Source organism: Bradysia coprophila, unplaced genomic scaffold, assembly GCF_014529535.1.
Source record: "Bradysia coprophila strain Holo2 unplaced genomic scaffold, BU_Bcop_v1 contig_137, whole genome shotgun sequence".
Taxonomy (NCBI): domain Eukaryota; kingdom Metazoa; phylum Arthropoda; class Insecta; order Diptera; family Sciaridae; genus Bradysia; species Bradysia coprophila.
In genome coordinates this window covers 572,942-585,274 of record NW_023503408.1, presented here as the reverse complement: position 1 = coordinate 585,274, position 12,333 = coordinate 572,942, and the positions used below count along the sequence as shown (strand labels likewise).

At 38.5% G+C, this 12,333-nt stretch overlaps 1 protein-coding gene across 1 annotated transcript; it reads left to right on the top strand.

The window, feature by feature from the left end:
• The first annotated feature begins 8,627 nt into the window (after window positions 1-8,627).
• On the top strand, window positions 8,628-11,955 carry LOC119073087 (uncharacterized protein K02A2.6-like). The gene is made up of 2 exons (XM_037178399.1): window positions 8,628-9,181; window positions 9,457-11,955. Exons 1-2 carry the CDS (start codon window positions 8,818-8,820, stop codon window positions 11,919-11,921), a joined length of 2,829 nt encoding a protein of 942 aa, XP_037034294.1. The 5' UTR covers window positions 8,628-8,817; the 3' UTR covers window positions 11,922-11,955.
• The last annotated feature ends 378 nt before the right edge of the window (window positions 11,956-12,333 follow it).

The window sequence follows — 12,333 nt, the reverse complement described above, 5'->3', positions numbered from 1 at the left end:
TTTTTGCCACTTTGCGACGCAGATTTTTTTGGTAAAATTTTGGTTGTTTCCAGTCAAATTTTTTTTTGGTAAAAACTATTTGGCAGATGATGAGAAAAACTAAGTTAGCTTGTTTGAACTAAAATTGGGTGTAAAATTTAATTTTTGCGTAACGAAGCTGAAAGCGTCAACTCTAGCGATATCATTCATTTTGGAAATTGTACTTCAAAGACTGCATCACACTTTTCTCGAAGAGATTTTTGTTGGGATATCAGTCGTTTAAGAAGTTTTAGAACATTGCTTTTTATAACAGTTTATAACAGAAATTCGGAAATTTGACGAAAATCGAAAATTTGACGAAAATCGAAAATTTGACAAAATTCGAAAATTTGACAAAATTCGAAAATTTGACGAAATTCGAAAATTTCACGAAAATCCAAAATTTCACGAAAATCCAAAATTTGACGAAAATCCAAAATTTGACGAAAATCCAAAATTTGACGAAATTCGAAAATTCGACAAAATTCGAAAATTTAACGAAAATCGAAAATTTGACGAAATTCAAAAATTTGACGAAATTCAAAAATTTGACGAAATTCTACGAAGAAAGTAATTCTCTATCTGCCACCATTCAAGAAATATCTCCAAAACCCCAATTCACCCACCCATTTCCAACTTTCGACATTTTTCACATATGCCCCTCTGTTCTACTCGTAAAACTCTGAGACTTTGCCGAAAAAAGTAACTCTCTATCTGCCACCATTCAAGAAATACCTCTAAAAACATAATTGACCCACCCATTTCCAACTTTCGTCATTTTTCACATATGCCCCTCTGTTCTACTCGTAAAACTCTGAGACTTTGCCGAAGAAAGTAACTCTCTATCTTTCATAACCCAAAAAAGTATTAGTCCTTTCATCCTACGCTCGAGAAGCTCAAAATTTAGTCACTCTAATCACTCTAGCTCAAACGAATCTGACCCGATTTTTTTATTTATTTTTTTGTTCGAATCATGTTACGAATACCTTTTATTTGATGGGTCGCACGCCTCTGTAGGTTTCAATACAGCTAAGCTACAGCCGAAAACGCGTCCCCGACCCTCGAAAACCACACTCAGAAACCACTTCGAGGCCAATAAAACAAAATTCTGGTTTTTCCTGGGGTAATGGCGTATCACATTTTCATTTTTATGCCCACCCTGAGGTTCCTGCAAAATTTCATGGAGATTGGCTGACTAGTTTCCGAGATCGACCGTCGATAGATAGATAGATAGAAACATACAGAGTAAGTTGAAAGATTTTGATTGTTTGGGAAAAGTCAATTTGGTGTATTTTGTATGAAAAGTAACCAATTTCAAAACGATGTATTTCCGGCAATTTTAAACCTACATAGTCGAGTGATAGCTCGTTTTGCTCGTATTTGAAGCGAGAATATGATAGAATAGGTTTTGTGGTGATAAAGTCTAAAGGGCAGAAACTGAAATGTTCGGCTATATATAGTTGCCGCGTCTCAAAAAAATTCTTCGTTCTTTTTTTGGAAGTTAGACTGCGTCAAGTCCTCCGCTATCGCTTCGTTCCGATCTTGCCATCAATGGTCTGCCGACCAAAAAATGTCATAGTGTCAACGCTGATAAATCTTTTGAATCGTCGTTCAGCTGACACAACGGTCGGTAGTTGAGACACGCTTCGATCCTAGCTGTAATGGTTGTCATTTCTTCGAAAGTCAACACGTTCGCTCCTATGACTCATTTCAGATGATGCTTCATTGCCTTGACACCGGCCTCCCAAATTCCTCCATGACTTGGCGTTATAAATTTCCAATCCGTTCCGTTTTTTGTTGAATGTTCGTCAACCTTGTTGAAGTCTAGTAATGCGTTTTTTGGTTCAGCTTTGGAAACGGTTATGCTTTGGTTATGCATCAGCTTTGGCGATGTATGCAAATGCGCGAGTCAAAATAACCGTTTCTAAAGTGAGTTGCTTAAAACCACACGAGCGAGTTCGCGAGTTCACAAAATTGATTCCGAGTGTAATGAACTAGCAGCATCCAATGTATGTTGTTTTATTGCCCATCCACCCGGAATATTGTTGTTACGAGTACATTTTCCCACCCAAGGACCTGATAATTCTTGAATATCAAAAGATTATTCTAAATTAATGTATAATTCCATAACATTTATGTATCTTCTTCTTCTTCTTTTTCAGCCTGTTTCTATCCACTGCTGGATGTAGGCCTCTCCAACTTCTTTCCATTTCGTACGATCCATTGCCATTTGCTGCCAGTTTGTACCTGCAATATTCTTAATTCCGTTTGTCCATCTCTCTGGTGGTCTACCTATAGCTCGTCTTTTATATGGTCGCCAGTTCATGATCTTTTTGGTCCAACGTTCGTCTGTCCTTCTTGCAATATGTCCCGCCCAGCTCCATTTCAGAGATGCTATTCTTTCCATGACATCAACGACCCTGGTTTGTTGTCGAATCCATTGATTCGTCATTCTGTCTCTGAGTGTTATTCCAAGCATACTCCGTTCCATGGCTCTTTGTGTCACTCTCAATTTATCTTCGGATGCTTTTGTTAAAGTTAACGTTTCCGCTCCATAAGTGAGCACTGGAAGGACACAAGTGTCGAAAACTTTGCGTTTCAGACTATTATTCATTTTGCTTTTGAAAATTAGTCTGAGTTTTCCGAACGCTGCCCATGCAAGACCAATCCTACGTCTTATTTCTGCAGTTTGGTTGTCCAGACCTAACTTCAGTTTATGTCCTAGATATACATAGCTGTCGACTCGTTCAATGACAGTGTCACCAATTTTGATTTCTCTATCGTCCCCGATGTTGGTCATGACTTTTGTTTTCGATAAGTTCATCTTGAGGCCAACTTTGCTCGCCTCTTCACTTAACTGTTGTAGCATAAGCTGAGCCTGACCTAGATTCGCTGCTATCGGTACAATGTCATCAGCGAAGCGGAGATTGCTCAGGTACTCTCCATTTATCTTTAATCCCATTTTACTCCAGTTTAACTTCCTAAAAATACTCTGCAGAATCGCCGTGAATAATTTCGGTGAAATGGTGTCACCCTGCCTTACACCTCGGCCAATTCTGAATTTCTCCGTGCTCTTATGAAGTTTTATACATGAAGTAGCATTTTTGTACACATATCGAATTGTGTTGGAGTACCTTGAGTCTACTCTACATTCGTCTAATGCGTCCAATATCGACCATGTTTCCACTGAATCGAAAGCTTTTTCGAAGTCTATGAATAGCAAGACTATGTCGATGTTGTATTCACGACACTTCTCAATAAGCGTTCTCATCACCTGCAAATGGTCGTTTGTGCTGAAACCAGATCTGAAAGCAGCTTGTTCAACAGGTTGGTAGAAGTCGAACTTGTTAGTGTTCCTCTTCGTAATGATTTTCATAAACAACTTGTAGAGTGTTATTATTTATGTATGTATGTATGTAACATTTATGTATGTCGCCATACAAACCTCTTGACAAATTCAACGGAAAACTTTCACTGGCGGCTGGTCACTTTCGTGAAATTTTCCATTTTAGTCAAATTTTCGAATTTTGTTAAAATTCGTGAAATTTTGGCAAGTTTTCAGAAATTTCGTCAAATTTTCGATTTTCGTCAAATTGTTGACTTAAAACTTCCAAAAGGAGTGATATCCCAACAAAATCTCTACGAGAAAAGTGTGATGCAGTCTTTGAAGTACAATTTCCAAAATGAATGATATCGCTAGAGTTGACGCTTTCACCTTCGTCACGCAAAAATTAAATTTTTCACCCAATTAGTTCAAACAAGCTGGCTTAATTTTCCTCATCATCTGTCATATAATTTTTACCAAAAAAAAATTTGACTGGAAACAACCAAAATTTTACCAAAAAAATCAGCCAGCTTGTTTGAACTAATTGCGTGAAAAATTTAATTTTTGCGTAACGAAGCTGAAAGCGTCAACTCTAGCGATATCACTCATTTTAGAAATTGTACTACAAAGACTGCATCACACTTTTCTCGTAGAGATTTTGTTGGGATGTACTTTTAACTTATCATTTGAACTTTTATGAACTGCCCAAGTTAGTAATCTTAAAAACATTTATCGCATACGCGGTGTGATTCCCCGAAAAAATTATTCACCTAGGATATATAAACGGCAAGCCTCGACCGCTTTGTCATACGTGCATAATATTTATTAAAGTCGCGTCCGTTACATTTCTATATGCTCAAAGAAGAGTATAACCTGAAGCACATCCCTGCTTCTAGCATGAACATATAAAATACTCGGAGGCTGATGAAATCACAGTAGGCACTACGTTTCCGTTATCCGTTGTACAGATAGATGACTTAATTTCGTTGTATGAGTTGAAACATACAATACAAACAAACCTACGCGGTAGCTCGTATCATTAAAGCCTCCAAATTTGACACTTCTCAATTCAGTGTTCATGCTAATAGCATTGCTGTGCCTGAAGTGAACCATAGCGTAAACCTTTTTCATAGTTGAAACATTGAAAAATTAAAAAAAAAACAGAGCAAACTCGCTCTTCCCTTTCGGGACTAATTACAACTTGCTGTTGGATTTAAGCGAACTATGATTCACTTTTTAGCCCCGTACGAAGTACAAAGGGGCTTATAGGATTACGATGCCGTGTGTAATTGATGGAATTCGAAGCAGACGGTAAGGGCAAAGTGTTTGCCTATGTTCATAGATGACGAATCTGCAATAAAAATTTTGTCTGTCCGTCTGTCCGTCACGTCGATATCTTGAGTAAATCAAATCCGATTTCAAAATTTTTTTTTTCCTGAAAGATAGTCAAAATAGTGAGGCTAAGTTCGAAGATGGGCATATTTAGGTCGGCCCTTCGCGAGTTAGGGCCGCCTAAGTGCTTTAAGGTCTTTTGGGGATATTTACGGCAAAAAAAACGTTGGAAATGTAAATGAAACGGCAAAAGATAGGTAATGTTGATACCGATCCAGGAAAAAAACGCTTTTTAAAATCGGGTGAATGGCCCGTGAGTTAGGGCCCTAGAAGTGAAAGGCTACTCGGCCCTAAGTGTATTTTGCATATAGCTCGAGTAAATTTCATCCTTTTTTCGTGATTTTTGTTTCATTTGAAAGGTAATCGAAGCCCGAATATAATGTAGCGAAGAACGTTTTAAATTTGGGTCCTTGGACTGAGGCCGCTCCTCGGCCCTAAGTGTATTTTGCATATAAATGGAGTAAATCTCATCAAATTTTGCTAGTTTTTGTCTAATATGAAAGGTAATTGAATACCGAATAGAATGTGGTGAGAAAAATGTTTGAAAATTAGGTCCTTGGACTGAGGCCGCTCCTCGGCCCTAAGTGTATTTTGCATATAACTCGAGTAAATTTGATCCGATTTTCCTAATTTTTGTTTCATTTGAAAAGTAATCGAACGAGGAATAGAATGTTGTTGAAAAAAAATTAAATTTGGGTCCTTGGACAAAGGCCGCTACTCGGCCCTAAGTGTATTTTGCATATAACTCAAGTAAATTTCATCCGTTTTTCCTAATTTTTGTTTCATTTAAAAGGTAATTGAACATCGAATAGAATGTTGTTGAAAAAAATTTTAAAATTTGGGTCCTTGGACTAAGGCCCTAAGTGTGTTTTGCATATAACTCGAGTAAATTTGATTTGATTTTCCTAAATTATGTTTCATTTGAAAGGTAATCGAACACCAAATAGAATGTTGTTGGAAAAAAAAATTAAATTTGGGTCCTTGGACTAAGCCCGCTACACGGCCCTAAGTGTATTTTGCATATATCTCGAGTAAATCTCATCCGATTTTCCTAATTTTTGTTTCATTTGGAAGGTAATCGAAGGCCGAATATAATGATGTTGAAAAAAAAAAAAATTGGGTCGTTGGACTAAGGCCGTAACTAGGTCTTAGGCCTCTCAATAAATTAAAATTTTAGGTCAACTTGAAATTTGTGTTACATTTGAAAGGAACGTCGTACGGGGCTTCGTAATTGCGCTATGCGCAATTTGTAAGATGTACACATTTCATAATAATTTAACTTCAACTAGGGTGACAGACGCACTAGGGTCACGTGCGCAATAGATGTACGGGTTCGTACGGGGCTCAGTCGCAGCAAACGCTCCGACTGTTCTGACGGCTCGTTTTAATTCATTTATTTTATCATTCCTTTATTATAATGTGGGGAATACTATTAGTATATGCGAAACAAATCGCAAATTAATCTTACAGATAAATACAAATACATTTTCATCGAAAACTTGGTCTAAGAAATTTTAGTTCAGCGATTAGAAATCAAATCTTTGTCTAAGCGTGAGGCTATATCACAAAGTCAAATAAATAAATAAGTTCAAATTGCACATCTCAATTCAAGTAAAAGTAAGACGATATCACATTATAATCACTGGCACCTTTCATCACTTCGATCTTCAACTTAGACTTGAAACTTAGACTGCAGGTCACACTCTTCACTGAGTGTATAGAAGAGAAACGGGAAAGTTATGAGTAGTCGCGAACCAAAAAGCGCTCGAAAGTATATTGATTTGATGCTATAGCAACATAAATACCAAAACTTACAATGAAATCAAAGCAAACTGTCCGTTTTAAAAATTGCATCAAAAAAGAAAGAAAGAAAAAAGAAAGCGTTTAACTCATACAACGAAAGTATCCAATTCACAGTAGAAACGGAAAATGACAGAAAAATTGCATTTTTGGATTTGTGGATCATCGGATCATCAGATCGGAAGCTGAAGATGCCATCCAATGTGATGCGTGAAATATTTGGCAGAAAATAAAGACAGATAAAATACTGAGCTACATCGTCTTTTCTTCAAGAAAAGTAACAGAAAACAAAAAATAACAAAGAAAGCATCAAACATAATGTCGCATCTAGCGAACCTCATGGAGGGCTGGGCAGCTGAAGGTATGGGCCTTCTGCAGAACGCAGAGTCCGAGAAAGCTTCGTCTGAAGAAGAATGTCAAATGTGTTGGATACACGCATACATGCAAATGTGTATGTAAGATGATTGCCCGATATGTCAATGTTATCAGAATATGCAAAAGTCGTTAGTCGTTATCGAGCAATCGCATGAAGTCAAACTAAAATCGAATATGTCATTTGATCGATTAATAAATGAATTATTTTTACCGAAACTGCACTTCGTTTATTTGTTTCCGAGAACACAACATTTGGCGACGAGGCTAAAGGACATGTCAGTGAATTTAATGTAAATTAAATCAACGTAATTTCAAGTTACATCAGATTGAACAATTTTACGAAAAAATTCATTGTGTGCGTCCAAAGTATAAGGACAATTCAAAGTCACCTACGTTGAAGGTTAAGCTCAGTGTGTAAAGGACAAACGTTTTATGTGTTTATCGGTACGGTGTTGTTATACGATTTGAACATTCGATATAACGTTGTGCGTATGATTTATTGGACTGTGTGTTAAATCTGTTTCGCGATGGATGAAGCTTTATTAAAATTGTTAGCAGATCAGACACTTGCTCTGCAAGAATTGACTAAAATAGTTGTCGCTAACAAACTCGACGGTGATGCAATACATGCTAATAATGCTCAACGATCAATGGATTTATTGGCAAACTCACTCACCGATTACATGCATGAACCTCAAAGCAAATTCACGTTCACAACATGGTATGATCGACACGAGGACGTGTTTTTGGTTGATGCGAAAAATCTTGATGATGCAGCAAAAGTGCGACTGTTATTGCGTAAGTTGGATGATAAATCGCATTCCACATACGTGAATTTCATTTTACCGAAGAAAACGAGTCAGAATTCGTTCGAGGATACCGTCAAGATTTTGAAGAAAATGTTCGGCGAACCGGAATCATTGTTCAGCGTTCGATACAACTGTATGAAACTGGTTAAAAAATCATCTGACGATTTTATTGCTTTTGCCAGTATAGTCAATAAGGAATGTGAACGCTTTGAATTTGCGAATTTGACATCGGACCAATTTAAATGTTTGATTTTTATATGTGGCCTGACTTCATGTGAAAAAGAGTTTCGCACACGTTTGTTAATGAAAGTCGAGTCGGAGGCAGCGTTGACCTTGGGCACATTGACCGTTGAATGTAAGCGATTAATGGATCTCAAATCGAATGCAGAATTGATCGTGAAAAATACACCGAGTTCATCCGCGCCGCAAGTCAAGCAGATTTTTGATAAAAACAAAAAGAAGTCGGCCAAGCCGGTGGAACAATCCAATTCTCACCGAATCAACAATCAAAATTCAACAAAAAAAGTTCCGTATCGTCCGTGTTGGCTTTGTGGTGAAAAACATTTCGTCAAGGAATGCACGTATACAAAACATCTTTGCCGTGATTGTAACAAAACGGGACACAAAGAAGGATTTTGTAATTATGCCCAACCGAAAAAGCAGAAGTCAAGTCAAACAAATTCTTCGGATAAACGCACCAAAGTGATTGCTGTTTCGAAAGTGGATTTTGCTGCGAAGAGAAAATTCATTGTTATCCACATCAATGGAACACCGATACGTCTACAAGTGGATACAGCATCTGACGTCACCATTATTTCACGTGACAACTATGTGCTATTGGGTCAACCACCAGCGGTTGAATGTATCGAATATGCTCAAAATGCATCTGGTGATCCTCTGTCGTTACAACTCGAGTTCGATTGCAAAATTGCCTTTAACAACGTTGATACAGCCGGCGTATGTTATGTGACAGATGTACCTGACTTGAACGTTATTGGCAACGATTGGCTAGATTTGTTTGGATTATTCGACGTTCCGTTGAATGCTGTTTGCAGTCAAATAACCAAGACATCAAATCCTGTCAATACACACGACTTTATGGTGAACTTCAAGCAAAGATTTTCATCAGTGTTCAGTTCGACTCTGGGCAAATGCACTAAAACCCAAGTCACATTACGTCTCAAACCTGAGGCACAACCAGCTTTCCGTCCGAAACGTCCAGTTGCATATGCTGCTGTTCCAATAGTTGACGCCGAACTGGATCGTTTGCAAGAAATGGATGTTCTTAGTCCCATTTCGTATTCCGAATGGGCTGCTCCAATTGTTACAACCAAGAAACCTAATGGATCCATACGTTTATGCGCCGATTTTGCTACTGGTCTGAACGATGCATTGGAAACATACCATTATCCGTTACCAACGCCGGATTCGATTTTTGCTACATTGAATGGCGGAAACCAGGGTCGTTGATGTCATGGAAAGAATAGCATCTTTGAAATGGAGCTGGGCGGGACATATTGCAAGAAGGACAGACGAACGTTGGACCAAAAAGATCATGAACTGGCGACCATATAAAAGACGAGCTATAGGTAGACCACCAGAGAGATGGACAAACGGAATTAAGAATATTGCAGGTACAAACTGGCAGCAAATGGCAATGGATCGTACGAAATGGAAAGAAGTTGGAGAGGCCTACATCCAGCAGTGGATAGAAACAGGCTGAAAAAGAAGAAGAAGAGAAGAATGGCGGAAAGTATTACTCAAAAATTGATTTTGCTGATGCTTACTTCCAGTTAGTGGTGGACGAGTCATCCAAGAAATATATCACCATAAATACGCATCGTGGTCTATTTCAATTCAATCGTTTACCGTTTGGAGTTAAAGTCGCTTCTGCGGTTTTTCAACAAATCATTGACGCGATGATTGCGGGTTTGGACCGAACTTGTGGATATCAGGACGATATCACCGTAAATGGACGTACGATCGAGGAACACAACCGAAATTTGATTGCATTGTTCGAACGAATCAAAGAGTGGGGTTTCAACATACGCCATCACAAGTGTAAGTTCATGATGACAGAAATTGAATTTCTTGGTTTCATTATAGATGAACACGGTCGTCGACCGAATACAGCCAAAGTTCAAGCCATTGTTGATATGCCTCAGCCACATGATGTTACAACAGTCAAATCGTTCTTGGGCATGATAAATTATTACTCCAAGTTCGTCAAAGAGATGAAAGATCTACGTTTTCCATTGGATCGTTTGCTATGCAAGGACGTAAAATTTGAATGGACTGACGAGTGTCGCGAAGCTTTCAATAAAGCGAAGGAAATTTTATTATCCGATTTGCTGTTGGCTCATTATGATCCCAATGTGCCGATTAGAGTTGCAGCTGATGCATCGATTCATGGGCTTGGTGCTGTTATTTTTCATCGATATGACGACGGTTCAGAGAAAGCTATCGAACATGCATCACGAAGTCTTTCTCCTGCTGAGAAAAACTACGGTCAAATCGAAAAGGAAGCGTTGTCATTGGTATTCGCTGTTCAGAAATTCCACAAAATGATTTGGGGACGAAAATTTGTCTTGGAAACCGACCACAAACCATTGCTCGCTGTATTTGGTGCAAAGAAGGGCATTCCGGTCCATTCATCGAGCCGTCTACAGCGATGGGCGATTTCATTGATGTCATACGATTTCGTTGTTGAACATAAGAACACCGAAAATTTCGGACATGCAGATGCACTGTCTCGACTTATTGCTAATCATCAATCGCCATTGGAACCGATCATCATTTCATCCATTCGCATTCTGGAGGATTCAATCAATCGAATTTTGGTCGATGCAATCCGTGTGCTACCTGTCACTGCTGAAATGATTGCACACGCAACGAAAAATGACGAGTTACTTGCATCCGTGAGTACATATTTGAAGTCGACTTGGCCTTCACATATTGACAATGACGTACTGAAGATATTTTACAATCGACGTGAATCGTTATGCGAATTGGACGATTGTTTGTTATTCAATGATCGGGTTGTAATTCCGTTATCGTTACAGAATGAAATTTTACAACAACTTCACGTTGCTCATCCTGGCATTGTTCGAATGAAAGCTTTAGCTCGCAGTTACGTATACTGGCCAAACATTGACAAAGACATCACCGAATATGTGCAACGTTGTTCACGTTGTGCAAGTACAGCAAAAACACCGGTTAAGGCAACGTTATCGTTATGGCCCAAGTCATCGCATGTCTGGTCTCGTGTGCATATTGAGTTTGCTGGAGAGTTTCAAGGACACTACTATTTTGTCATCGTAGATTCCTATTCCAAGTGGCCAGAAATTTTCATTATGAACAGCATTACATCTGCTGCAGCGATTTCTAAATTACAAGAACTTAACGCACGTTTTGGCAATATGTCGATTCTTGTTTCCGATAATGGTCCTGCGTTCATCTCTGTTGAATTCGACGAATTTTGTAAGGCAAACGGAATATATCACATAACGACACCCGTGTACCACCCACAGTCAAATGGTCAGGCCGAACGATTTGTCGATACATTCAAGCGGGCACTCAAAAAAGCAAAAGGGGAGGAATGTGTACCTGACGTTCTACAGACATTTCTTCAGCGTTATCGGATGACGCCAAACGCTCAATTACCGAACAATTGCAGTCCAGCCGAAGTTATGTTTGGACGAAAAATGAATTCAGTTCTAGATTTGGTGAAACCGAGATTGAAATTTGATGTTATTCGTGATGTCAAAATGGAAGACCAATTCAACACTAAACATGGAGCAAAGCATCGAATTTTCTATCCGAATCAGAAAATTTATGTACGAGATTTCCGTGAGAGGAAAATTGTATGGTCACCAGCCGTGATCATCGAACGAGTCGGCAATGTGGTATACAACGTTGAATGCGATGGAATCATATGGCGTCGTCATGCAAATCAAATTCGTGTCCGATACGAATATGAGGATGAGCAGTCTGATCCAGTGTTAAGTTTGTTGTACGATGTATTTGAAACGACACCATTACCAGTCATCATTCAGCAACCTGAAGTATCACAAAGTACACCACAGCCGAACGAAACATTTTCAACCATTCCAACAATTCCAGCCCGACCACAACGTGACCGCCGTCAAGTTGTTCGTACCGATTTTTCACGTTGCGTCAAGGGGAGATATTTGGATCTTTAATGGGGGGAGATGTTGGATACACGCATACATGCAAATGTGTATGTAAGATGATTGCCCGATATGTCAATGTTATCAGAATATGCAAAAGTCGTTAGTCGTTATCGAGCAATCGCATGAAGTCAAACTAAAATCGAATATGTCATTTGATCGATTAATAAATGAATTATTTTTACCGAAACTGCACTTCGTTTATTTGTTTCCGAGAACACAACAAAATGCTAAGGCAAATGGTTGCTCAATTAATGAAAGATAACGAGAATTTACGCATCCAGCTAGCTATGGCCTTGACAATCGGTGTGGCCCGTTTTAATGCACTAAATTAACTTCAGGCAGCATCAATGTAATAATCCCAATCTTTATAAATAAATAAATGAAAATTTAACTTTAAAATTTGTAGTTTAAAGCTTCAGTG

Bases quoted from the DNA above. Each gene is read 5' to 3' on its own strand.
- LOC119073087 (XM_037178399.1), top strand. From the start codon at position 8,818: ATGGTGAACTTCAAGCAAAGATTTTCATCAGTGTTCAGTTCGACTCTG. The intron at 9,182-9,456 runs GTCGTTGATGTC...AAGAAGAAGAAG, and splicing joins ATTGAATGGCGGAAACCAGG to AGAAGAATGGCGGAAAGTAT.